Source organism: Labrus bergylta, chromosome 7 (genome assembly GCF_963930695.1).
Source record: "Labrus bergylta chromosome 7, fLabBer1.1, whole genome shotgun sequence".
Lineage (NCBI taxonomy): Eukaryota > Metazoa > Chordata > Actinopteri > Labriformes > Labridae > Labrus > Labrus bergylta.
The window spans coordinates 29,720,638-29,748,259 of record NC_089201.1 but is presented as its reverse complement, the minus strand read 5'-3'; the positions used below and the strand labels follow the sequence as shown (position 1 = coordinate 29,748,259).

General features: G+C 39.6%; 2 protein-coding genes across 4 annotated transcripts in view; both read right to left on the bottom strand.

Moving 5' to 3' along the window:
* Window positions 1-330: 330 nt before the first annotated feature.
* On the bottom strand, window positions 331-23,605 carry rfx4 (regulatory factor X, 4). Of its 3 annotated transcripts, none has more exons than XM_065957348.1 (18): window positions 23,382-23,605; window positions 20,507-20,593; window positions 20,218-20,278; window positions 17,188-17,311; window positions 15,325-15,386; window positions 14,361-14,574; window positions 13,797-13,874; window positions 13,467-13,630; window positions 12,705-12,805; window positions 12,549-12,607; window positions 12,277-12,421; window positions 11,274-11,368; window positions 10,649-10,766; window positions 9,094-9,213; window positions 7,349-7,510; window positions 7,074-7,239; window positions 6,845-6,983; window positions 331-3,129 (listed from the first exon to the last, which is right to left on the bottom strand). In XM_065957348.1, the coding sequence occupies exons 1-18, from the start codon at window positions 23,422-23,424 to the stop codon at window positions 2,857-2,859; spliced, it is 2,211 nt and encodes a 736-aa protein (XP_065813420.1). In that variant the 5' UTR covers window positions 23,425-23,605; the 3' UTR covers window positions 331-2,856. The 3 variants fall into 3 exon arrangements, with proteins under 3 accessions (XP_065813420.1, XP_020513226.2, XP_020513228.2); XM_020657570.2 differs by having other exon boundaries at window positions 7,349-7,513; window positions 23,382-23,603; XM_020657572.2 differs by having other exon boundaries at window positions 7,074-7,200; window positions 7,349-7,513; window positions 23,382-23,602.
* Window positions 23,606-26,710: 3,105 nt separating this feature from the next.
* Window positions 26,711-27,622, bottom strand: part of polr3b (polymerase (RNA) III (DNA directed) polypeptide B) — a 28,827-nt gene continuing 27,915 nt past the window's right edge. Inside the window, exon 28 of the mRNA XM_020657577.3 lies at window positions 26,711-27,046. Coding sequence (XP_020513233.1) covers window positions 26,917-27,046 — 130 coding nt within the window. The 3' untranslated portion in view covers window positions 26,711-26,916. The remainder of the gene's footprint in view (window positions 27,047-27,622) is intronic.

Below are 27,622 nucleotides of genomic sequence, written 5' to 3'. Positions count from 1 at the left end.
TAACTCGTTATGTTACTTCTTGTGCAGTATGAAGGACGTTGCTTACATCTGATTAGTGTTGGGTTTTACATAGAATAATTCATATACCCTCAAAGGTTTTTATTTTATTATACAATCAATTTTTTTTTAAGGTTTGGATACAGTGTAAAATATTATAGCAACAGAATTTGATCAAAGCAAAACATTGAAATTCCACAACAACACATGAAACAGAAATGATAACTGTTGGAAAATCATATCGCCATTTTGAAATTGTTGCCAGCAACACTTTAAAAACATTTCTGGACAGGGTCATGTTTTTCCACCACCTCCTTTAAAAACACTGAGGCGATCAGTTCTGTGATTTTTATTGATGTGGATGAGGAATCGATGCAGCATAGTATCGTGATATTTTGTGGGGCAATATCATATCAACTCATGGCCGGCAAGTATCGATATTTTTATTATGTTAATAGCAAATATGCTTTTAAATTTTTAATTGCTAGGGGGTTGCACAATTCATTTTTGAAAAAGTTGCATTATTAAAATGACTACAGTTGTTCAGGCGTCCATACATGCTCACAAGTGTTACAACTAAAATACCAACAGTTGAGATCGTGAGGTATTTACAGGGTTTTACTTTTATCACAGTGTTGGTCAGTCTGTGGGCTTGACTCCCCTTGTGTAGAAATAAAATTAGAATTTATTCTTCTTTGACAAAACAGATTTAGCAATTTATTGTATCGCAATTCTCAGCATATCACAAAATGTTTAAAATCGCAATCATATCGTATTTTAACTCAAGTATCGTGTTGACATTTTATCGTGGGGCCTCTGGTTTTTATTCACATTTCACACACAGAACCCATTTTTAGAAAGAGAGAGAGCAGAATGAACTGGTTATATTCATTTACATATATTTGTTTTTTTAATAAAAAATCATAGCCGATATATCCTTACATGAACATGCTATATACATAAAGCACTAACCTGTTTGTTTTGGTTATAAGGTAGTAGTTATTTTGACCACTCTATAATCTGCGTGTTGTTGATCTGTCAGCACACACACAGCTGACACAGATATCCTGGACAACCACGATCAGCAATCTCCTTCTGAAATCTCCAGCGGATATTGATATTGACACTCAGGTCAGGTGATTAAATCGCATTAGTGGCTTCTCATTTTATCATCTTTTCTGTTAACATGGTTTCTGTATTCAAAGAGTTACTTGTGAATCCTGCAGGATTTTGTGGAGACAACACAGAGGATCTATGTTCCAATAAACACAAACCTCAGCAGGGGTCAGAGGTCAAAGGTTACGGGACTGAGGTGCAATGACCCCTGCACAGCATGACACTCTCTCTATAGAAATGTAATTCTTTCTGCAGTGTGAGCCCTGTGTTACCAGCCCAACCCCCCCACTGTGCAGTCACCACACGGAGAGATCAGTTAAGACCCAGCTCCAAAAAAACTTCTCAAACACCAAAATATTAACGGGAAAATCTGAGAGGAATCGTTAGGAGAAAGTCTATGCATTTTGTTAAATAGAATGTCCAAATATATTTGACAAATAAGTGAAATCGACCTTAAAGTTTTTTTGTTTTAATGAATAACAGCTGCCCTACAACATGCACAGAAAGTAGGGAAAAGGGAAAAATATAATGAAGAGTAATTCTAGCATGAGCTCCAGTGCTGACATTGATTATGATTTTAAATAAAATGAAGAATGTTATTTATACTTTTCTGAATATTTGGACATTCCTGTGAACTCTGAGACTTGAACGGTGAAGACAGAAAAAAAACAAGGAAGACAATTTGACACAGACAATGCACTGTTGTAAATTGTGACATTTTTTTTATGTGGCATTATTTTCCCCACATACACATCAGGTTTCCACTGTGATACTCGAACAGTCACCACAGACAGTTTCCAGTGCTTTTTATTTACAAAAAAGTGACTAGACTTCATGTTACTGTACACTTTGATATTTTTCCCTTTTATATAAATACCCATAGGGTAATAGGTCCTCAGTAGCTTTGAGTGCATCATAAAACACACAACCCTAGGTTAATGCGTCTTTTACTAACCATACAAAACAGAGAACAAAGTACCAATTGTAACATAGAAAATAAAGGATACACCATGTTACAAAGTTACAGAATACATACTTTATATATATATATATAATAGCGCACAGTTGTTTTTCAGTCACAGCATTCAATCATTAAAAAGTATCCAAGGTGAAGACACCTGAACAGAGCATTCAGGGAGTTTTTGTGTCTCAGTGTTTTGCTTTGTGCCACAGTCTGTCTGTCTGCTCTGGCGTCCCAAAACAATATTAAGGCAGTACATTTAATCTACATCCTGCAGAAAACTAATGTGCTGTGATGCTGCTCAGTGCCAGAGCAACAGGAGGAGAAAGTGAAACAGTAAAGGCTTCAATGGCAGCTGCCAGCACACTGATCCTGCAGTCATAAAACAGACTGATGATCTGGGGCGCTCACTTGTGAGGCTGACTGAGGGAAACTGGCAGAGGGGTACATTCCTTAAAACAAAGGCACAGATTGACCAGCATTGCACTCATGATTTTGCTGCATGTTTTTAACAATCTACATGATTTGAAGGGATATTTTACCCCCCGCAGCGGGCAAAAAACTTTGATTGTTGATTTGAAGAAATGGAATTAAATCTCTGCACAAACTATACAACAATCATCGAGGGGATTTTCAAATTGTCAGTACGTTCTTACCATGATTCCTAATACCTTGCATTGGTATGCTCCACTATATCTGCTCCTCCTTTTTTTTTGATGCACATGATTGGAAGTGTTAAAAGACTTTGCATTCACAGATTTTAGCAGGAAAGGCCCATCCAGCTATTTGGCCCAGCCGGTGGTGGCCTCGCCGTTGATGTAGGCAAAGCCGGGGAAATGCTGCGAGTGTTCATACTCTGAGTTCCTGCGCGGGCCCAGTGGAGAGTACATGTCCCCAGAGGCGGCATAGCGGGATGAATGCATAGGCGGGCTGGTGTAACAGCTGTTAGCTGGTGACACATCTGTCCACCGGGGGGCGACAGGTGCGGGGTGCAAGCGAGGCGTGCTGCCCATCAAGCAAGGCTCCATTCGAGACATCTGGCCGTTGAGCTGGTACTGTAGAGAAGAGGAAGAAAGAAGTTAGAGACCCATTTATCAACGAGACAAGCAAAAACTAATCAACTAACAGGTGAAGCCTCAAGAAGTGTTTATTACATATTTATCTCTTTGTTGTCTCCATTGTGTGTTAAAACCCAAACATTTTCACTCCCAGGGGTTCTCAACCTTTTTTTTGGCATGTGTACCCCCTTTCAGAATTTTTTTCAGCCAAGTACCCCCTTGTCCTGCCAAGAACATTTTTCAGGAAATAGTTTGGGAAAAGAACGTGAATAAATCGATGCATGTGGTCTTCATGCATTCATACCTAATGCAAGCTATATTATAAATGAATATCCTCACGTTGGAAATACTTCCCTTTTTTATGTTGAATAGAGAACATATGCTGATAATTAATTTGTCTTTAATCAGTGTCAGGATTTTCCTACAAATCATTATAATGGTTTGTTGTGGTGCAACTTTTTTTTAATAACAACTGTCACGTACCCCTGGCAGTACTCCCACGTACCCCTAGGGGTACACGTACCCCCCTTTGAGAAACACTGCACTATCACATGGACCAAGAAACGCACCACTCAGCAGATTTTAGAAGGTAGAACCATCTAAAGTCTTATGTTTGCTTGAAAATGTTATTGTTTCAGATTCCTTTTCTTTAAACTGACTCAACAACCTGCCCTTATTCTCATTGTATGATCAGATCATTGACAAATGTAAAGGTTTATAGGTCATTACATATGAAAAAAGGTTAATGTGTGAAAACTGAGTCAGAAGGAATTCATTTATTTTCTTTAAATCTTTTTTTTTTTTTTTTGTGCCTTTATTGTAGAGATAGGACAGAGGATAGAGCTGGAAATCAGGGAGAGAGAGAGTGGGGGAATGATTTGAGGGAAAGGAGCCACAGGTTGGATTTGACTCTGGGCCGCCCACTTGGAGGACCACAGCCTCCATACATGGGACGCGTGAACTAACCACTGCACCACCAGCGCCCCGAAATTCATATTTGTTTTCATATTTATTGTAGATTACATAAAGTGGGTTTCAAACCAGGACTTTTGCAACTGAACTTTACTCCATGATGAGGTGAATCTGATCATTGAAAGACTTTCACCAGGGGTTTTCTCCCACTGCAGGGGTTTTTAGAAAAACATGTATTTGTACAAGTTCTCTTAATTAACCAGTTTAACTGAATATATACTATAATATTCTTCAAATGTTTATTCCCTTCAACGAGTTAGAGTAGAAAAATGATACGACTCAGATCTCTAAGTTAAAAAATGAAGGGGCAGCAGAAGCGTTTTTAGTTTAGCTTAGCATAAAGAACAGCTCCGTGCCAAGTAAAAAAAGTCGGGCAGAAAAAAACTATAAAAATAAGTTTTCAGAAGGAGAAGGCAAACAAGATATAATGTGTAAATAACTGAGCTTTCAGGCTGCTTTGAGGCAGACTTTGTTATCTTTGGTCAGGCTAGTTTGTTTTCCTCTTTTAAAACCTTACAGTTAATGAAAATGTTTATGAGAGCAATTCTATAATATGCAGAATAAATTAGATTAAAGTATCAAACTATATCTTTAACAAGGGTCCAAATGCTGGTCTATCCACAACGTCGGGTTAGTATTATTTCTTGGTCTTTTTTTTTCTTTATTGGGGAGGAGAGTGAGGTGATGATTTGGAAAAAGAGAAAGGGTTGGAATCAAACCTTGACCACTGTGGCTAGGTTTCAGCCTCTCTCCTGGGACTCATGCTCTACCAGGTGAGCTACAGCATACCCCAAAGTTGTCACATTTTAAAATACTGATTAAGAAAGTATGTGAAAAACCAAATGTGATCTTTTAATGACACTATCTTCAGATCTGCAGAGGACCTGACCTCTGTGTCCTCACAGGTAGCTATACCGTGTTGATATCTGATTTGATGTTATGGAAGTCCTGTGTGCTGGGACTCAGCTGACCCTGCCATTGGTAATTTCCTGTCAGGGGAAATTGCCTCACAAGTTTTACCACAGTTGACAAATTAGAAAATTAAGCCACTTAAGCCACAAAAATTAGGAATCCTCTGAAAAAGTGTTTTTTCCTGTTATTTTAGTTGCCTGTGGTGACTGAACTCAAACAGATGGGATGAGAACTGTTTCTGTTCATCTCCGACACGTCCTCAGCCTCTAACACGGACAGAGCAGAGGCATTGTTCCCCATTTATCTCAGACAAAAAAAAAAGTGGAAGTAGGACCCTTTTCCCTTTTCACACTATAAATAAACACCACAGTAGCATCCATTATGAGGGATCGCAGCACGGAAAAAGACAGTCAGTGCAGGTCAGAGAGCAGAACAGACGGCTCAGCCGCCTCTTGTTCTGAGGCAGAAAAGACACCATTGAATAACAATATTTTAATAAACGCCCCCTTTCCCCGCTCTGTGGCTGCTGGCTAACACACATGAGGAGACTATTGAGAGCTGGAAAGAGGAGTAACAGAGGAGGGCCCCTCCTGGCCCCGGCCGAGCCACCTTTCACTGCCTGCTTCCGCTGCGTTGAGAGGGGGATTCTGGGACTTTTTAGAAACCCCTGTTACCACTGAGGCCCGGCTGATCTCCTCCCACTATAAAGCCAGTGGAAGTTGGAGGGCCCTTGACAGGAAATTACCATCAAAAGAGTAAACCAGCATCAGGCGCTGCACAAGCTGCAACATTAGGAACGGCTTCTCTTCTTAATGTTTCTCTTTTCTCATATTTAAATCGTTCATTATTCCTTTTAAAGCAGTGGTTCCCAAAGTGGGGGTCGCGATACTCCTTAAAAATGGTTCAAAATAGCATATTTCACCCATTAATTTGAAAATACAAACAAATATGATGGTGTTTCGGCTATTGTGTGGTGTCCAATGCCAGTGTTTGGAGAGGTCTAATAGTGTGCGTGGCTGTGCGCAATGTCAAATGTTCTAAGCACCTCATGGGACAATTGGGGTCCCCAGTCTCTTGCGCAATTAAATTGGGGGTCACAGGCTGAAAAGTTTGGGAACCCCTGCTTTAAAGGACAGGTCAGGGGTTAAAAGGCTGATTTGAAGGTATCCTCATCCATATATGTATCATCTACATGTTTATGTAGATATTATATTTTGACACACGAGACATTCTCCTTCTACTTCTTACAATGTCAACTGCCAACAAAACAGTTTAACACTGCTCTGTATAGTGGACACACTCTTTAGTTACAGTTAAACACACACACACACACACACACACACACACACACACACACACACACACACACACACACACATGGTTACTTAAACACACATTATTGTAACAAAGCATCAACTACATTTGTTTTTTCCACTTATGTGACACTGAATTGATCCTCCCTCATGCCGGACATCAGCTGCTTTCACTTATCAATTTTGTACTTTTGTCAAGTGAAGTTTGAGAAACTTGAACTTTATTTATGGAATTTGACACGGCCTCAAAAAATATACTTCACTGTACCACAGAAAACTTCTAAACTTTCTGTAAAGGTTTCTGTAAAACTTCAACCTAAAGTCAAACTCGGGACGTTATAGATTTCTAATAAAAACCCAAACCGACATCGACTTTAGCTTAAGTTCTCTAAATGTTCTGACTTCAGGTTATCTATCATTTTGATGTCTTGATATGATTTTATTTAAAATATCTTCCTCAACATTGACATTAATTGAACCTTTCAACATTTAGCTCTTCGGTGAGGAGGACTGACCTGTGCGGATGAGCGGTGGTAGGCCGAGTAGTGGAGGGGCGGTGGGATCGTTGACTCGTGGGTCAGACTTGGATACTGGCTCTGGATGGAGTGAGGATGCTGGTTGGTGTAGCTGCCGTAGTTGTAGCTACCTGTGTACCTGAAGAGAGGAGGAAAGTCAAAACAAATTCATAAAGTTGTCCAACCAGTTTCCAAAATGTCTTGATTGAAATCCTGAAATGATAATTACCCATGCTCCTCTCTGTGCGTGTAGACGGGCATCCTGTGGGCGGAGGAGGGAGGGGGCACTGGAGCGCTGTTCCTCATACAGGACAGCTGCTGGCCGGCCTCTGGAGCGGAGCCGCCTGCTGTTGTCACTGTGTATGTAAGGGACCAGGTATATGACTGAACAGCGCCTGGCAGACACATGTACACACACAGAGACACACACGTGTTGGCCCAGAGGAGCTACGTGCTTCTATTTGTTTGAAGGTATCTGAAATGTGACTGTGAGGCCCTGCTCACCTGTGGTGGTCGGGGTGACTCCGTTGTACTCGGGGGACACGGCTGCTGTGGGGGAACTGGCCGAGGAAACGCCAACAGAGTGGACTGAGCGGGCGGGAGAGAAGGACGCCGGAGACGGGGAGGCCGGGGTGTTCTCAGTCGACGGGAATTCCTCCTCTCTCTCTGCTGAAACGTTTTAGAAGAACAGAAGAGTCATCACAATGTTTTGGGTCACACAAACAAACAAAATGAACATCTTCATCGAGAGGGTTTATCTCTTTTTGAGTCCTGCCTAAACATGAAGTAAAACACCTTTATGAGGGCAAAGCTTGTGTTCTGTGAGAACAAAGTCATGTGATAATAATAATAATTTATCCTTTATTAATCCTGTGAGGGTAAATTCAGTTTTACACTCTTTTTAATGAACATGCTACACAAACATAGGCTGAAACAAACACATGCACAAACAGGATCCTGTGGACATGCACTGATGGAGAGGTGTCAGAGTGAGGGGGGGCTGCCCACAGCGAGCACTCTTGCTCAAGGGCACCTCAGCAGTGCTCAGGCAGACCAATTTCCAGACTTGGTCCGTGCCGGGACTTGAGCCGGCGACCCTCCGATTCCCAACCCAAGTCCCTACAGACTGAGCTACTGCCGCCCCAATACCAGTGGAATCAAGAAAAGCAGAAGTGGACTGTGAATGTTTCTTTTCATCTTCATATATATATGAAGATGAAAAGCTCTCGATCTCAACAAGAGATCGAGAGCTTTTCAGCGATATCTTTTATTATAAAGGGATGTAATGTTCTACTGTTTTTATAAAGATTTGGATAGGTTTCTGCATTTTGATGTACGGCAGGTAAACATCACATTTATACCGCACTGGTTAAAGGTTTTATATGCGATTTTTTGATCCAGCAGATGTCGCCCTTGAGCACCAGCATGAAACCAAAACAACTGGCGCTGCATTGTTGTGTTAGCATGCTAATGCTAGCGATCTTTATTATGCTGGTATCTTCACACTGCATGTAAATTTACCTGAAATGAGCGTGATCTAGAAACACAGTTAAGCAGTGAGTACAGTATGTTATTCTTCTTTTCTCTAGTCCCTCAATTAAACAACTTTTATACACGAGGGGAGGAGTCAGCCGGCCGTCCCGGCGATGTAAACAAAGTGAAGATAGGACTCTGAAAACTCTGAAAACATCACAGACAGTGGGACTCGGGTGTTACACCCATTGTAGACAGTCATGACTCACAGAGTTATTTTCAGAGGATATACTTGATTTATATTATATTTAAGTGTGAAAAATCACATATAAAGACTTTAAGAGAGAAACTCATGTCAGTCTCCATGTGCTGTAATCTTACAATCACAGAATATCTCATGTTTTCAGATTTGTTTTCTTGCTGATGAATCAATATTTTGCCCTAAACATGGTGTGCCTCATGACTCTGGAAAGAAAGTTATTGTTTGTTCTTGGTTTAGTTTCCTGAGAGTGGGATGACTTGTCAAGTCCAACATGATGCCGTCTCAACCGACCAAGTCCAAGAAGTAAACAGTTTAGATGAAAAGACACCACTGGATGTTTTTCAATTCAGCTCCAAAAAGCAGTTAAGAACTATTAAAACAAATGATAAAACATCGTTCTATCATCACTGACACTTTTCATATGTAACAACTTCATTTCTGCACAAGATGTTTTTGCAGCTTCTCCATCATCGCAAACAATTCGATCGACCTCCTCCAGGTAGTGGTCTCTCACCTGTGCTGCCTTCCCCCTTCATGGCCCTCATGAGCTCATTGGCCCTCTCCTGGCAGTGCAGGGACTCCAGCAGGTAGAGCACGTAATCATCAAACATGAGGTGGATCAGGTGGAAGGACCCTGCATGCAGACAGACATGAAGACATGTTATTTTAGAAACAAACAAAGTGACAAATTCAAAAGGTTGAAAAAACAAACAAAAAGGATATAGACGGGGCGCTGGTGGCGCAGCGGCGGCCCAGGTTCCAATCCCACCTGTGGCTCCTTTCCCGCATGTCATTCCACTCTCTCTCTCTCTCCATGATTTCTGACTCTATCCACTGTCCTATCTCCATTAAAGGCTCAAAAAGCCCAAAAATAAATCTTAAAAAAAATAAAAGGACATAGATGATGACGATCTGGAGAGTTTCTAAAAGCATCTGAGTGATGACATCATATCCTGCAGGCTGACAGGACGGCAGCTGTTATTAGAAAAAAGGACCAAGAGTAATTTTTCCGTGTGCAGAGTCAGTGCCAGAAGTATATCCGCTGACCCCGGGGGTCACGCAGAAGATGGGACCTTGGCATGTGAGGCGGCGTCACAATTGTGGCCATTGTGCCGACTGCTGCCGCCGCCGTGCGCATAATAAACACTTGTGGCTATTCAGGGGGAGTACGGGGGGAGGGGGGGGGGGGGAGGGGGGGGGGCAGGGGCGTATTACTGACCAGTCATAAAATGTAAAAAAAAAAAAAAGACAGGCAAACACGTCGGGAGAGGGGAGGAGCAGCTTTTGTTAATTAGTTGTTTGTGCACAGAGACCTGCTTTATCAAAACACCGCAACCAGCTGTGTCTTTGAGATTCACAGACACAGACACAAGGAGAGGAAAGAGAAGCCATTTTCTTTCTTTTCTTTCTTTACAACTCTTCACTTATTGCTAACCTCTGTCATGCACAACAAGCTGTTACAGCAGCCATTTTACTTTCACTCCTCTCTTCCTTTACTTCTTCTTTTGGACTTTAATTTCATACTTTAGAGGAATCTTTAGAAAATGAAGCTTTTTGTGTTGAATCAGTTTACCAGTGTGCACCAGCTTTTTCTTTTTTTTTTCAGGGACGCCCCTTGAGAACTTTTTAAGAGTTGGGGATTTGTAATTTTTTTAAATTTTATTTCTAAAACAAGTTATAAGAAAATATTCATGCTGCTCAGCTCAGGTTGTTTCTTATGCATAAGAAACGTTGGTCCATTGATGTTCAATCACCAAGATTTCAAACTGCTAAATTCTGCCTTGCCATTCTCTGCACATACTGTCTCAATTCCATGCAGTTGACTTCATCATTCATTCATTTTGTACTTGTATATACCCCCTATTTTTATTTATCTTACCTAATCTATTACGTTTAATGTGTATTTTGTATGATCTTTCTTGTCTGTGCTGCTGCAACGCCCGAGTTTCCCCTCTGGGGATCAATAAAGTACTATCCTATCCTATCCTATTCATATCCTCTTTGTAAACGCCTTCAGTTTTTGCTGTGTGTTGCATTGAGGAAGGATGACAAAGCATGAAGCAGCTCACCGAAGCTGGGCGCGCTGTGGAGGGTCATATCCCGGATGACTCTGGTACCAAAACACGACCACATCAGCAGGAACTGTTGGGCCACCTTCTTCAGACACCCGGGCCTCTTCCCTGCCACCTAGAGAGAGAACATTTCCATGAGAAAAGAGTCGGGGGGGAAGGGGAAGGGGTCGGGAAAACCGGGTAGAATTAACCCCTGGGTCCACATTTGGGGCTTAACCCCGCAGGAACGCAAAACATGTCAACAAGTCAACTATTTAATTTGCCCCTCGGGGACACGCCTTCACCATTGAACTATTGTCTGGCCAGTTCCAAGACGTTGCCGGGGCAACCAAATTTTACAAGCCAATATCTGGCACATAATGGGACGCAAATGGGAAGCTTGAAGACATCATTAACTGGGGAGGATCGCGACGTAAAGAGGGCACAGAGCGGAGTGGCCTGCACCAGCAGTTGTCTCCCGAGGGGCAAAAATAATCAAACCTGTGCGGCACAAACACTCCAAACGTTTAATAAAAACCGCTGCCTATAATCACATTAATATATACAACAGCATCTGAAGAACCTGAACTTTTACTTTTGCAAATGTTGAGTCTGACCAATGATTGAAAAGTTGCTCACTGACCTTGACGACACAGCGGTCCACCATCGAGTCCAACCACTCGATGTACGCCTCGATGGGAGACTGCTCCTCCAGCAGACGGTCAAACTCTTGATATACTGTTGACGGCAGAGGGGAACAGGTCCTGGTCAATTTTTGCAAACTTCATATTAAAACATCAACTTCTCCATATCAGTGACCTGTGATCCCTTCAGGAGTGAAGCTGGGGGGTGAATCAGAGATGCTCCACAGGGTGTTTTTAGTCTAAAGTGAACGTGTTTAACCTTTCTGATCTTCATCATTGACTCGACCGGTCGTGGGAATTACTGTCTCTCTCTGTGTGCATGAAGTAGAGTGCATTTCTCCGTCTGTTTGAGTAGAATCAGCCTGAATGTTTCTGACTTACAGTGGATGATAAGCTGCCTGAATGTTTCTGACTTACAGTGGATGATAAGCTGCCTGAATGTTTCTGACTTACAGTGGATGATAAGCTGCCTGTTCTCCTCTTGTGAGTCCTCCACTTTAAAATTCATACTTTAGAGGAATCCTTAAAAAATGAAGCTTGTTTGTGTTGAATCAGTTTACCAGTGTGCACCAGCCTTGGCTGTCAAGGAGGTTAGTGGAAATAAATGAGGTGATTTTCTTCTTTTTTTTCAGGGAAAGCCTTGAGAACTTGGGGAGTTGGGGATTTGTAATTTTTTTAAATTGTATTTCTAAAACAAGTTATAAGAAAATATTCATGCTGCTCAGCTCAGGTTGTTTTTTTATGCATAAGAAACGTTGGTCCAGTGGTGTTCAATCATCGAGATTTCAAACATTTTGAAGCGGGGGAGGGGGGGGTGAATCAGAGATGCTCCACAGGGTGTTTTTAGTCCAAAGTGAACGTGTTTAACCTTTTGATCTTCATCTTTGACTCGACCGGTCGTGGGAATTACTGTCTCTCTGTGTGTTGTTTCTTAAGAAGTAGAGAGCATTTCTCCGTCTGTTTGCTGCTTGTGTTTGAGTAGAATGAATGTTTCTGACTTACAGTGGATGATAAGCTGCCTGTGCTCCTCTTGTGAGTCCTCCATGGTGTAAAGTGTCTGCTTGGTGATGCTGTTCAAGTCCACATTCCTCCAGTCCTCCAGCATTTGAAAGGTGATGTCAGCACTGTTTATCACCGTCCGTGATGCCTGGGGAAAGATAAATCAACAATATTATTACTCACACAAGCATATACCCATGTTCCTTATCTGCTGTGTTTGTTCATATGGATTTTTATTATTAAAAATAAAAAAACATTGGGTACAGAACACGAACCTGACAGAGGTGGTTTAATGAAGTTTGCCGCTTGAGAATCTGAGAAAATCTCCTGGACACTGAAAACAATAAAAAAAAAAAAGAGAAACATATTCAAACTTTCTGTGAAAAAAAACAAAAACATGAGATGGGATGAGAGGGGGATTGAATACGTACGTTCAAATTTGATGTTCCTCAGGTTTTCAGGGAGGTCGTGAAGTGCTATTTTTAGCCACTCATCGAGCTGTTTGGCAAATTTTCGGATAACCTGAGTCAAACTGTTTGTGTGGAGGAAAAAAAACAGGAACAATGTTTGTTTATCACATTAATGTTATTATTTCCTTTTTTTTTTTTCAAACAAAAATCTTATCCTGCTTTCTTTAAACAACCAAAATGTATCACTCATTTAGAATCTTTGCTGTGTGAAATGTAAACACAGGCTGTTTCAGCAGTGAGAGGTTTCAGGTATTACACGTAAAGTCGATGGAAATATTCAGTTGTGTTGTTAAAGGTCTTGTTCTTTTTTGTAGCTCATAAAGAGACATGAGTTTTAACATCAGTCCGTTCAACTTCCTCATATGAGCGTCGAGTAATTTCAATCATCATATGATTAATAAGAACAAAAAAAAAGAAGTCTGCTTAACTCACTGAACTAAATGATAAACCTAGACTACAGTGTTAAAGAAGAAGCTTGAACGCTCACTCAAAATGAACGCAAACTAACCTTTTTTTTTTAATCCAACCCACAAAACACAAAAAAATAATCAAACTTCTGCTGCACAAGCCCTTCAAACAATGACCCAAACCTCTGCCTAGAATCTAACAAACATCATCTGAGGATTTCCTATATGCTGAATCAGACGAGGTGTTAACACACCAGCCTATCCAGTTTTAGTGACATCACATTTTCTCTTTTGAAGGTTTACAACACGTGCTCACCTATCAGGCAGTGCTTGCAGGACGGTGGGCATCAGCACCCCAGAGATGGCCTTGTAGAGGATGGAGTCACAAACACCCACTATGTTCACTACTGTGGCCGAGCCGAGGACGGGGAGCATGTGGGGGGGCATGCCCTGCCAGAAGTGCAGCAAGAAGCTCTGCACCTGAATGCACCACACACACACAACAATGTTCAATATTACAAGAATTAAACATTTCAGCTGCAGGAATTAGGTACGTGCAAAGTTTTTTGTTGAGATAGATTCTGGTTTTTGGCTGAAACCGACTTTAATGTGTAAAAAATGTTTAGATCAAAAGAAGAAAGCTTGCCTCATCAAAGTTGGCTCTTATAACAGTGTCCAGTATCCTCTGACAGTGCGTTCTGTACATCATGATGAAAGTCGACACCTGTGGATAACAGCAGAGTTTTTAAATGTTGCATCACAAACTTCGATGTGTTTTTTTTTCTTATTTGGAAAAACTAAAAAAAAAAAAAGTGGTGGAAAAACAAGAAAATAAATCTTGTGCAAAGCATGTGAAGCAATAAATACATGTAACAGGTCTAGGCTGGAGCTGGAGTACTATAAAGCATGCTTTAGAGATCAGCAGAACACAAACCATTTAAAATCATGGCCCCTCTTTAAAAGCCGGACAGCTAGTGCCTGTCCTTTGTCCAGTGCTAGATCTTATTATCTCCCCCCAAAAGATTAAGAGTTAGTGAGGAGCCAGCATATAAATCCTCAAGGTCCTTCTCTAAATGCAAACCCCAGAGAAGGTCCCGGGGCAGATAAAAGGCTGGAGCCGGAGGGGGGGCTGAAGATGGTGAGATGGTTTAGTAGAGGTAGGAGCAGGGAGGGGTTGTAAAGGATGGACTTTTTTAAAACTTCTGTTTACCCTCTCTTCTGGCAGGCTGGCAGGCAAATTTAGGTCTTTGACATTTGGAAACTCTGGCAGGAGCGTCCCCAGTTTGGAGCGTGGTGAATACGCCACTGTCTGCTTGGTGACCTCTTTCTTCCCCGTCTCGTTCACCCACGCCGCTCCCTTTTTGGAGTACATCACGTCATAGTACTGAGAGGTCTCTTTAACCGCTATGCCGTAGTAATGGTACCTGAGGTGGAACGAGAGAATGGCATCGTGTAAAGGACAAGAAGGACCATCTAGAGACGATGGAAAACTGTGAACTAAGACATTTAAATTAAAAAAATTAAAAAATTAAAAAAGCAAAAAAATTCAGCATTATTTCATTTTTTTAAAATGTTTTTTAAGAAATACATTCATGAGGAGACTGAACACTACAAAGGATGAGCGAAATCTGATCCACGATCCATGACTTTACTTTCTTTGGACTCGTTTGCCTGGATGACTGGTCCGGACTCAAAACAAACAAAACTGGAAGGACATTTGTTTTTATTTTCTACTAATGTTGCTGTGCTGGTGTATTTACCTGTCCGCTCCAAATAAAGATACAATTTAAAAAAAATTAAAATAAAATAAAAATAAAAATAAAAATAAAATAAAAATAAAAATAAAAATAAAAATAAAAAATAAAAACACTGAATTGATTATAAATCTGTTGGTTTAAATTAAAATGGTCTCAAATTATATTTTATTTTAAACTTTTGTTTTTTTTAAATCTCATCAAAATGTCCACATAGCCGAACATTTCAGATTTTTCAAATATAAAATGTATCAGGATAAAAAAGTACAGATTCTTTTTGTAGAATTGGTTGATAAACTTGAACAAATATGGAACTTTGGTATTTTAACATGTGTTATGTTTCTGCATGTTTAGTTTTGTCTGTAGGGTTTGTGAGTATTTGGAAAAGTGTGTGATTTAGTTTATGAGAAAACCTCTTACTTAGACTGCCCTCTGGTCCCCAGTCTTCTGGTAGTTAACGCTGGAAACTGTTGTCTTATGATCTATTCATTAGAGGAGAAGAAGAAGAAGAAGAAGTCATCAGCGGGCTGTTTGTTACTACAAAAAATACTTCTTTTTTTTTCACTGTCAACCTAAATTTATCTCCGAACAGTAAAAGAAAAACAGACGAGATTAAACAGCTACTGTGTGAGGGTTAATCCTTGAAATATAGCAGAAAAGGGATTGTTTTACTTAGAGTCTAACACATAGTAAATACATTAAACTGAAAAAACAGAACTTGTACAACATCGTCAGTCCAAAGTTTGTCTGGAGAAAAAATGAGGGGAAATAAAGCGCCTTCCATTTATGACAATCAGGGCTATTACTTTTATTTGTTCTTTTATTTTTTTTTAGCAACAGCCTCCCTTCATCTATCCTCCCTCCTTTCCTTTCCTCCCCTCTCTCTCTCCTTCTTCCTTTCCTCTCTCTTTTTTTGTTCCAAAGAGATTGGCTCCCTGGTCCAGCTCCTGGTGCAGAAACTTTAGCAAACAGTGTAGCTCTCTATTGTGTGGGATGAAAAAAGAGGCCAAGCTGTGAAGTTTCTGTCAGGACCCGCTTGATAAATGAGCAGACAGGGAGGCAGTCCGGGCCCTCTCGCGTTTTTTTGTCCTGAATCAATGAAGCCTTCCTAAAGGACACCCCACACCGCTCCAGCCACTGATCTAACATTCCGCAACATCTCACCCTTCCAAATTTCCTTTAATTACACATTAATCCAGGCCCCTTCTCTTTTTCAATATCTTCCGACAGGAGCTGCAGAGAGGGGCGGGGGTGGGCCGAGGTTGGGGTGGGGGGGAGGCTGGGGCCGGAGGATGGCTGGGGGTAGGAAGGCTGAGGAACTTCTTGGGGTTGTGGGAACAGAGGAAGGCACATCTCCTTGGGGTTATGTGCTCAGTGAACGGCCGCAGAGCTTTGCTTGCTTCACACTGTGCTGACGTTGATATTACTTCAACAGAAGCCAGAGATGCTTCAGCACAGAAACTAACCCAGGCATGACATGATCAGAGTTATGCTTATGGCTTTTATCTTTTTAGAGTCGAACACATAGTAAATACATTAAACTGAAAAAGCAGAACTTGTACAACATCTTCAGTCCAAAGTTTGTCTGGAGAAAAAATGAGGGGAAATATAGCGCCTTCCATTTATGACAATCAGGGCTATTACTTTTATTTATTCTTTTTTTTTTTTTTTGCCCTCATACCTGACAGAACTCAAACATCTCTCGACTGGGCGTTACCAGACACGTTCCTCAAGACGGTTACTGTTGAATGTTCCTCAAGTCAGAACTGGGAAAATCAGCTTTTTCTTATTCTGCACCGGACTCTTGGAACAACATGCAGCATCTTCTGGAGGGAAATTAACTTTTACCTTTTGGGCATGTTAGAAACCGGAATTTAAGCCTCCCAGTTAAGTTTTGTACTCGCTTAATTATCTTCCATATCCATTTTAGCCTTTTTAAGACTGATTTTAGCAGTCTTGCATTATCTGTCCCCTGTTTTTCTTTTTGATTTAATGTTTTCTAATTATTTCTGTCACTCTAAACTTACAGTGCACATGTAAATTAAAACCCTTAAAAAGGGGAAAATGATCAATATTAATGACGGGTACTCAGCTTATTTTTTAAAGAAGAACTACATCATTTACCAAACATCTTGCAGAAGTACTCTGACTACAGATGTTACCTACTTAACTTACAGTAAACCTCCATGGGTTTTAAAGACATTTGTAGATTTTAAGGGACACAAACTGGACATGTGGGAAAATGATGAGCTGACTCCTTCCTCGCTGACGTTTGAATCTTACCTTTCCAAAGCTGGCTGCGTTCACAGGCTGAGTATCGTGCTTCTCGCTGAAGTCCAGGTAATGCATATAGAGGGCACTTCGGGGGATACACACTCCTTCGGCTATCTCGTAGTTCTCTTCTAGCCTGTGAAAGTGGGAATGATCAGGACAAAAAAGAATATCCAGTATGAACGTTTGAGCATTGCTAATATGTTTATATAAAGATAAAAATCACAACTTTAAACAGACCTCTCCTTGTGATTGTACAGTATGTATTTAACATTTCAGGAGAGCACACCAAAATCTTACATTTCCACTCTTTTTCTCCAATAAAAAGAGACTCTTCAGCCTTTGTATTTGTCAGTGTCTCTAAATTGAATCAAGAATGATGTAGCTCTCAATTGTTAAATCTTTCAACTGCCCAAAAGGTCCCTCTGTTTTGTGGTGTCCCCCAGGGTTCTTTTCTTAGCCCCCTTTATTTATTATCGGCTTCTGGGGAACATCAGACTTGGACATAATACAAATGTATCTTTTGAAAGAGGGTATTACATAACTCAATAAACATGTTATTTACTACGTCCTGTCTCGCTACACGAACTAGATTTAAAAATATGTGGTATACTTTTGGTAAATGTTTTTCTTTCACTTCCTTGATAAGCTTTTTTTCATTTACTTTTATTTTTGTGTTTTTTTTTTCTGTAAACAAACTTGGAACTTTTTTGCTGCAAATACATTTCTGAATGTGAAAAGTTTCACAAACATGATGATGTGTTTATTGGCTAGCTGGATAAACAGATAACCATCATATTATCAAATTTTATCACGTTGTAAGTTTACAACTCACAAAAAAATCTAAAATTAAAACCCTGAAACAAGAACAGACCAAAATCGTAGAATAAACCATCGGAACAGTGTTTTTGGTTTGGGATAAGATTTAACTGATTTTGTGGCACTCTTCAATTATCAAGGTAAGATTTATTTTATCATTGATGTTAATGAAAGTCTTCTTTTTTTAAACAAAATCACAATAAAGACTTCTGTTTACACATATCATTGATTTATACTTAAAAAAAAAAAAAGCTTAATTCAACAAGCACATTCAGAAATAAATATCCTGTAAAAAAAAAAAAAAAAAAAAGTGTGAAGTTATTTCTGACTAATTTACTATTTGGAAACATTTGTATCCACTACAGTTGTCCAAACATTTAAACAAACTCTTATAGTCACTTAAGAATCTCATATTGTGATCATAGGAGGAGCATTACATCGTTTAAATAAATGCGGTAACAATTCTTGAACATTTACCAGAATAGACCCTCATGGACCAGTTCACTTTTTCTGATGGTCAGAAAAGCAAACTGAAGTTAAAAGTCACACCAGATTATTTACAGAGTTTAAATCAGAGTTTAGAAGTTCAGCAAGCTACATGACAATTATGTTAAAAGTGTTGCCCATGCACCATGCCTTTCTGGGCATTTTGGAAACGTATTTCTGGTAACTGAATAATTTATTTTTGTGTAAAATACGGTATGAAACATCGATTAAGCCTGTACCTGTTTTATAAACCACAACGATAAAGTTTCAGCTAGACATGAAAGATTTTGGAGTTTTTCAGCTCTAAACTGTCTTCTTAAAAATACAGTTATGTTTTCAGTCAGTAAGCTTTATTTCTTACAGACAGCACTTCCACACCGGTAAATTCCCTCCATGTTTAATCTATAATATTGTGGTTATAATAATAGTATAAACCACTCTTAGTGCCTTTTAGAAATGTTAAATATAGGTCAAATCGTCCTTTTCAAACCTTTTTTTTCTTGTTTACAAAATTTAAACTCATACTTAAATAATCTCAGTGATTGGTAATGATTGTTAATTTCTTTTTAAGTTTGAAACATACATTCTCATGTTTCTCTTCTTAAAGGTACATTGAATGTTTTGAAGTAAGGCACAGCGCTGTGCAATAAGCAGGCACAGATGAAGTCCATGTATGTGTGGGGTTTTATGTTTTATGTGTGTAGGAGATGACAGCTGCTCTTCTTCTTAAGCCACGTGATAGACGTCCATGTTTGAATTAAAGTGCAACGACAAATAAAACTTCAGCAAGCAAAATTAAGGTTTGAAATGATCGAATTCAACACTTCTAAATTACTTCTTCTTATATTTAAAATAGAAACATTTAAACATGTGTAAAACAAAATGTAAAAACATCCCAAAATCAGGATGGCACTCATATGTGTGTTTCTGTTTAGCAATGGCAAAATAATAATCCTATCTTTTCCCCCGAAACAGAACTAAAAAAACGATACCAGCTGGTGTTAACAGTGTAATCTGTGTTGCTCATCAAAACTAAAACTCATTAAAAAAAAAATCCAACAGGCTTCACTAACATGTTAAAACTGTGTGCTTACCAGGATATTGAAATTTTTTTTTAAAGTGAGGTGTCCATTTTTTTTTTTTTTAACTCTTTACAAATTGATGCCTGATATTTTTTTTTTAGCATTAATGTTTTATTCTATTTTACTAAAATAAGTGGACATAAAAGCTATTTTCAAACCTTTGGGCGTCATTTGTTTGAGAAGATTAGCTTCATTCTGTTGCATTCATTTAACCCTCATGCATCATTATGGACATTTCTGTCCATTTGGTCAAATGTTTCCTCTTCATCTGGTCATCATTTTGTCTGTGTTAGTGCACATGGCATCATGTTGTCTGTCAGAAAGACTCTCTCTTGACAAATTTTGGAATGCACATTTTATTTTTTTAATAGATCAATAGAACACTGAGAAACAAATTTACTACCCTCTTAAGTCACTGAGGACAAAAAATGTCCACTTCCAAAAAACTGCTATAAAAATAGAACAGATTGATATTTTACACTAAGGACATTTTTGAGGGTATTAAATTAAACTGATGCCTGAGGGTCAAAAACATTTGCATTTGATTGAAACAGTTTGACTTCAAATGTGTTGAACGTTGTTTGACTCTCTTTTCTGACTCTTATTGTTTTGTATACGAGAGACAAGAAGAAAGGAAAACAATCAGACAACTCACCATTCCAGAGTAGCCGGTGTCGAATGTGGTTTAGAGGCTCTGTTGTTTTCTTTTTCTTCATCTGCAACAACACATTTCAGATTGAAAGTTATTCAGGTAAAAGGAGACACAAAGAATGTGGCACCAATGACAGTTTACGTGCAAAGTTTCAGTTACTAAAGGCTCGGTTGGGTTACATTCATCATACTAAACAAACATTATCTTTTGGCTCTTTTAAACTAGATCTGGGGGAAAACACCACACAACATTAGTGTTCCTCAGTGAAGCCTGAAGTGTTTGATGTGCTTACGTTCGTCGTTGGACATGTTCCCCAGAGACGTGTGACTCGAGTATCTCTTGCTCTCACTCTCGTTGAGACATCTTTCAATCCAACTCTCTAAAAAAAAAAAGACAATGGACCACAGATCAAAGACTGGGACAAAATATAAAGCTATTATCACAACGCTTAGGACTACAACATAAAATGATTGTGTTTATTTTTTTAAATATTTAGCTTTAGTTTAGTTTAATCGTTTATTTGAATCAGGGTCAGTGTACAAAAAAACCCATTAGTCTCAGAAGAGAAGAGATGCTTTGTACCAGATTTAGCTAGCTAGCTAATTTCCATCTGTTGTCCCTGTTGTCATTTAACCTTTAAAATAACCCGGATAGTGCTTTGAGATTCAACATGTTTCAACAGTGTCCTGGCCAAGACGAGCAGCAGAACAGTAAACTCAAAGAGCAGCCTTACAAACATGATACAAGACGACTATGAGAGGTTAAAAGACATGAAATAACTCATGAAACGAGTATTTGTCAAACTACACCTCATCAAGAATGCATTACAACTAGATGAGCCTGCCTCCAAATCGGTTTCATTTCATGCCTCTTAAGGTGATTTTGAATGAATTTGATGTTTTTAAAACAGAAAAGATTTTGACATTTGGGAAGACCGATATTATTTTTTAACTTGCAGCAGCAGTTTTAAATCGTTGTTTGGCAAAGGAAACAATTCTTCAGGAGCTTTTCTGTGTTCATTCTGCTGCAACTGAATTTAAAAAAAAAAAAAAAAGTTCTGGTTTGAACTCATTTTGTCTCTCAGCAGAAAAGAACCAAAGCTGTATTTACATAAACAGTGCAAATCACTGCCTATAGAGGACACTTTAAATGTCACTAATGTGACAGGCCGAGCTGACAACAATCGATTGTATGGGCAGCGGCGGTGGCGGCCATGGCTCTATTTGAGCTTTTTTCACCAGGACGGCAGGATTCCAGCTTTGTTCCCAGGGGAGTACGAGCGTACACACACTTGCTTAAAAGAGCCAGTGCACATTACTGAAGCAGTCTGCTGGAATAGAGGCCATTGTCCTTTTTTAATTTCTACTTAGAAATAGCTCAACTGGTGTTCTTTTAGGGAGCGAGCAGCAGCAAAACACCAAAGCTTTCATGTAGAAACAGCCTAATACATTCAGGGGAAATACATTCTGAATTCAATCATTCGTTCTTAAGAAAAGTATTTGACAACTGGTCAATTTAATTAACAAGTAAAATCAAACAAGATCAATACAAGTAAAACCAAATACTTTAATTTACTATTTCTCTAATAAGCTTCTTCTTTGTTTTGAATTTTACATCCTCAGCAAACAAATAAACAACCAAGTATTTTTATATTTGAATTTTTCTAGTAATTTCAAGAATAAAACTGTTAAAGATTCCAACAATAAAGAAGTACTTCCTGCATATTTACTCCTGAGCAAACAGTGCTTCAGTAAATGTCCATAAAAGCTCTTCAAGTACTATTTCAAACACTTTGTTTGTTTGTGTTTTTCTTTTTTTTTCTGCCATTTAAGGGCAGTTAACATGTGTGACTATAGGACAGACTGTTGGCTGGACTACCTGTTGTTCCATGCGGACGACTCAGAGCAGGTCAGAGAGATTCAAACGTTATTTACTCCTGAAGCGGAATAAACACTTTTTGGGCCCTCGGGACACAGACATGTTTATTTTTTATTTTTTTTGGTTTGTGCTCGGGAACAAATAATCAGAAGGTAACTCTTGATGGGTTTTAATTTATTATGTATGCATTTGATGAGTTTCATGAAACGGACTGATTTTAAGTTCTTTACAAGACAGTCAAATTCTAAAAGGCCTTAAAGACAATAAAACAAACACACCTGTGCATGTGTTTCCTAAGGTTAAATCTGACACAGTCATGTCTCATCATTGTTTCACAGCATTTGTTTTTCTATACTAAAAAAAAAAGAAAAAAGCCAAAACAAGCAAACCCTGGGAATTAAAAACTGAACCCACTGAAGTGGAGCTAATTCTCCACAGAGGCTCGGATCTAAAGCTTCATTTGACACAGGAAAAGACAAGTTGGGGATCTAAATAATTGGATTAAATTTGATAAGCACCTAAAGTGGATGCTCACTCATTTACCAACACACATTCACAGTTACACTTCTCTTTTCTGCTCCAACAAACTCAAAATGTGATTTTAACCTTTAGTCATCTAAAAAATCCTAATTCATCAGTTTAACTGAACTGAACCACTTTGTTTTAGCAGTAAGAAAATGCTGCCTCATCTCTTCAATCTTTCAGTCAGAATATCTGGAAAAACAAAACAACACTTTAACCAGAGAATAAACCAAAAATATTCTACGCCTCCATTCAGTTTGAAAGTTCAGTAAATGCTCCAGTTTTTAAAATCTTTGTCTCAAAATACAGAAAAAAAAGCAGAAAGGAGCAGGTGCATAATATCCTCAAAAGTTTACCAGCATGTGCGCCTGCCTATCTTCTGAATTTTGTTGAGTAGTTAAATTGACATATCATTCAGAAGAATTACAAGAAGCTACGAGGTTGAGCCAATATTTAAAGATTTCAGGTCTATTCTCCTGCTTTCTGTGACTTTTTCTATCAATCAGTGAACAATTCGATTTTCTAACAGAAGAAGAAATCCTTAAATAAACACAAACACAGTCATTCAATTAAAAAAAAAAAAAACCTCCACAGCAAACTAAAAAAGTCAAATCAAAGATATAAAGGGTAATTCATCGGGACACTTTGATGAAATGACAGCAGAAAGTTTCCCGGCAGCAGCAGCAGAAGCTCACACACCGCTCCTTAACAAAAAGTGAGATTTCTGAACAAATTCAAACGCGAGCAGAGTTTAAAACAGGACTGACCTGTGGAATCCATATCAGGCTCCTCCAGCAGCCCGCAATGCATCCTCTTCCCATCAAACGACTCTGGCTCCTCCAAGAAAATGGCTTAGTGCACGTTTTCCCCTCCTCAGCGGCTCACCCCTTTGCTCGCTCTGTGTTCCTGTGACCACTGCCCGTCACAGGAGATGTTGAGGAGGTTCGCCCACTGAGGGGTAGACTTGGCGGAGGAGAGGGTGGGGGGGAGGTGGGAAGCAGGGAGGAAAAGAGGATGGGGAGGAGGGGGGGGGGGGGGGGGGGGGGTAGAGACTCCAGAAATCCAGCGGGGGGAAAGCCAGACCCGTCAAAATGTTTGCTGATGTTTCATGGGAAAGGGGCTGATTTTATAGGAGCCCTGATGGGGACATGTCATTGATAGGCTTGGAAGGCTGATGAATGGCCCCAAGTCAGATGGGGATGTGGCAAGGCTCACTGGAAGTCTTTTGTGGGGCTGTTTTGAATAAGAAAAGCTCCCTCCCGAACGGAAAAAAAAAAGAGGCTTAGATCTACGCAGTCCTTACACTGTGGCCTCCCCGTCTTCCATTATGGCATTTAATACGTTTTTATACACCCCAGAGCTCCATATAAACATACATCCCTACACTAAGCGCTGCGCCTTCTCATTTTAACTCCCACTTTACATCCTTAGGACACTTGTTGCCCCATTTGGTTCTCATCTCATTCCATCCATAAACCATCTCGGTGCTAACTTATTCTCAACGTATTGTGTGCTCAGCCTCACATCCTCCAATTTTCTTACATTTGCACCAGTGGGAATTTTCCTGGTGGAGTTCTCCCCCTATTTTTTGCTCACTTTCACGATTGGAAACCTTATTTTTTGGTGTGCCTCTAGAAGAGGGAACGGTCACAAAGGGGGGGGAAGTAAAAGTGCAAAGCCCGAGGCTGGGAGGGCTCTGATGGAGTGCCTGAGAGCTGGAGAAGGGAAAGCTGTGATTAGAATATGAATGGAACCACAGGAGAGGGGGAGAGGAGAGGGGGAGAGAAGAGGGGAGAGGAGAAAGGCGGATTATGGCTGAATTACTCACCACACCATGGATAGCAAAAAAAAAGAGGACTTTCTCCAACCAGTGCGCAGGCGTGGGCTCCACTGATGCTCTGCCTCTCAGTGACATACAACATGCAGGTTACCCTCGAGCAGGTATGGGACAGGAGCAGCAACAACAGGATCACTATCCAGACTCATACAGAAAATAAAAAAATAACTATGCGAGAATGACTGACGGCTCCAAAAAAAAACAATAACTTCCTTTTAAAACTGGAAATCATTGTTGACACATGTGACAATTCCAAACTGATTAGAAAAATATTACACAAGAAAACAAACAATGGCACATTAATGACACAACATTCAAAGGCCAATGCAAAGCTGTTGCTTTAAAGAGGATCAAATTAATTTCAGTCAAAAAAGGGAGTAGGTGGAGTCTGCCTCTCCTTCAGTGGACGTCCTCTTGTTTTCAGAGCTGTTATCTGCTTATTAGAGACTCATAAAATAGGACAGGTGCAGCCACCAAAAGGGCCTCTTCCATCCCTCCTATTCTCACACACTCTGCCCGCAAAAACGGATGTGTACCGCTTTTGTTCACTGAAAAGGCCTCAATTGAATTTTGTGTGTGTGTGTGCGAGTTGGGCGGGGGGGGGGGGGTATGGTTACACCACATACAACATGTTGGTGGATTTAAAAGAGGAAACCATATGATTCAAAGACACTTTGTCTCTTCCTGATGACATGAATTAGTGAAGCTCTGCCATTTCTGTTTCTTCACTCATATCGAATCATCCAGCAGTCTGCCAATCAAACATCCTTCAACGATCAACTGATTAACATGAACATTAACTCTTGATGAGCAGCCAGTCAGGATCTACAGGACTCCTGCCAGACAGCAAAAACATGTAGAAACATGTTAACATGATGTTTCAAATCTACTGGCTCCTTCTTCAGGATTATAGCTCAATTTCAGAAAAATCACCTCATGATCAATGTGTATGATATTAAAATAAGCTGCAAAAAATCAATTCACTGTCAATGAGAGTCTTTCTTTGAGAAAAACAGATGATCTGATTCAATCATCTCAGATATGAATATTGACTGTTTTCCTGATTTAAAACCTGCAGGAGGTTTGTTTTTGGGTGAAGGACTTCTGGTTACAAAATAAACAGACGTTTGAAGAAATGATGTTTAGGTTCTGACGCCTGCATTGCCTACACTTTTATGAAGACAAAAACTGAGCGTAAACAGTATCCGTCCATTCCTGTCTATTTAAAATGCTTCAACAATATGCTGTGAAACTACACGACCTTCAGTTTCCATCTATAAGGAAAAAGACGTACTGCGTGTAAAGTTTTAAACACCGGTAGAATTCATTTTCATCACTTTATTGACACCATCACTTACTCTTTCTTTTCTATTTTTATGAACTGCTGTAAAAAGTTAATTTCCTGTGTTGGAGATCAATAAAGTTTTTATTTCCACAGATTATCTTCTCATCTGTTTATAATAGGAAACTGCAGAACGACATACTGCACATTTTTACAGTACACATTTTTAAGTACAGATATCACAAAATTGACTCTTATTTTATATTTAAAACCTGATAAAAAAAAAAAAACATTTAACCTAATCAATTTAGAAATGAAAAGGGAAAACCAAATGTCAAATCTCTGCTTTGTTCGTGTGGCAATTAAAATATAAAATTTGTCCTCATCATTTTTCTTATTCAAAATTCTTTTGGGATTCAGCACCCAGAAGTTTTTGTTGAAAGTGAGTTGAGCGTGTTTTTTGTCTATAATTAAATCTCTGCTTCGGACATTTGATCAGTACATGAACACACTGTAAGTGATCTCTGACATCAACGTTAATAGAAACTTAGAGAACCAGAAGGGTTTGACACAACTATCGTCTGTGGCTAGATTTAAGAATAGACGCCACCTGGACGACCCCGAGAGGAAGACATTTGACCCAGATAAAACCCCTGTGATGACGTCCTCATAGACCGAGAAGGTTTGAGGTCTCTGAGCTGGAAACCCTGCTGCCTTAAAAGGCAGGACGCACATTAAATCACCTTTAATCCTTGCTATGAAAAAAAATTAAGCCCATGGTTTCCCATTAAAAAAAACACTTTGGGCTTTGTTTAATAGAAAACTACAGAAAAATGGGGACGCACGCTCTTTCTTTTCGTTTTAGTCAAACCTGAGCCAATGTGTTTAGATCGAGAGCATTTCCAAAGCATATCACGATGACAGTGTATAAGATATGAAAATGTACGAAAAGTAATCAGAGTACCACACACAGCAGCTGAAAATGAAATCATACATCTGTGTTTATTTTATACACATACAAAGATCATAATGTTGACAAAGTAACAACAACAAAAATGTACATGGTGTTAACACCAAAATGTTTCAAAGCCTTCAGCTCTGATATCTCGACATGTTGTTCCGTCTGAGACTTCTTAGAAAACCTTTTCACTCACACGGTCTTGTGTTTGTGTCCCTATCTTTTTCACTCGTTGTAGCGTGACAGTTTGAGTCGGGGGATGATGTTCATGGACTGCAGCTCCTGGAACAGCAGCTTGCAGGCGTATGGAATACGCAGCGTGGAAACGTGGCAGGAAGACTTACAGTAGTGACACCTGGAAGAGGAAAAAAAACAAGAATCAGACCAGAAGAATAATGATGGAGAAAGGTTTGTAGAGGTCTTAAGCCCGGCTCACTCTGCAGGATCATCGGGCCGATTTGAGCTCCGATTCTTCCCGACAGTCTCAGGGTCGCTCCCGACTCGAGGCTGCTCGGACCCGATTATCTGTTCAGATTATCTCGTAGAGTGAGCGGTCCAAAGATCCAATCTTAACGCCCCGATTTATTTCAAACATGTTTAATATTTAGAATTTAAAATCTTGACGATTACGTCATAAAAGGGTCCGGCAGAAGTTGTGTGTGACTACAATATAATCAGACAAGGGAGGACTGTAGTCATGGCGACCAGCGGCAGGACGCAACCCGGTACAGATCGTCAGTGCAGCACTTTTCTGAAACTTGTCTCCATATATCTACGATTGTATCAACTTTTCTATATCCTACAACAACTTCCACTTCCTTCTTCTTTCACCAACCAACGTCCTTTGTTTTTTTCAAATGAAACTTTATTAACAATTGTCAACGCTCCGTCACGATTTCACTCGTACAGTGTGAGCACGTCAATCTCAAGG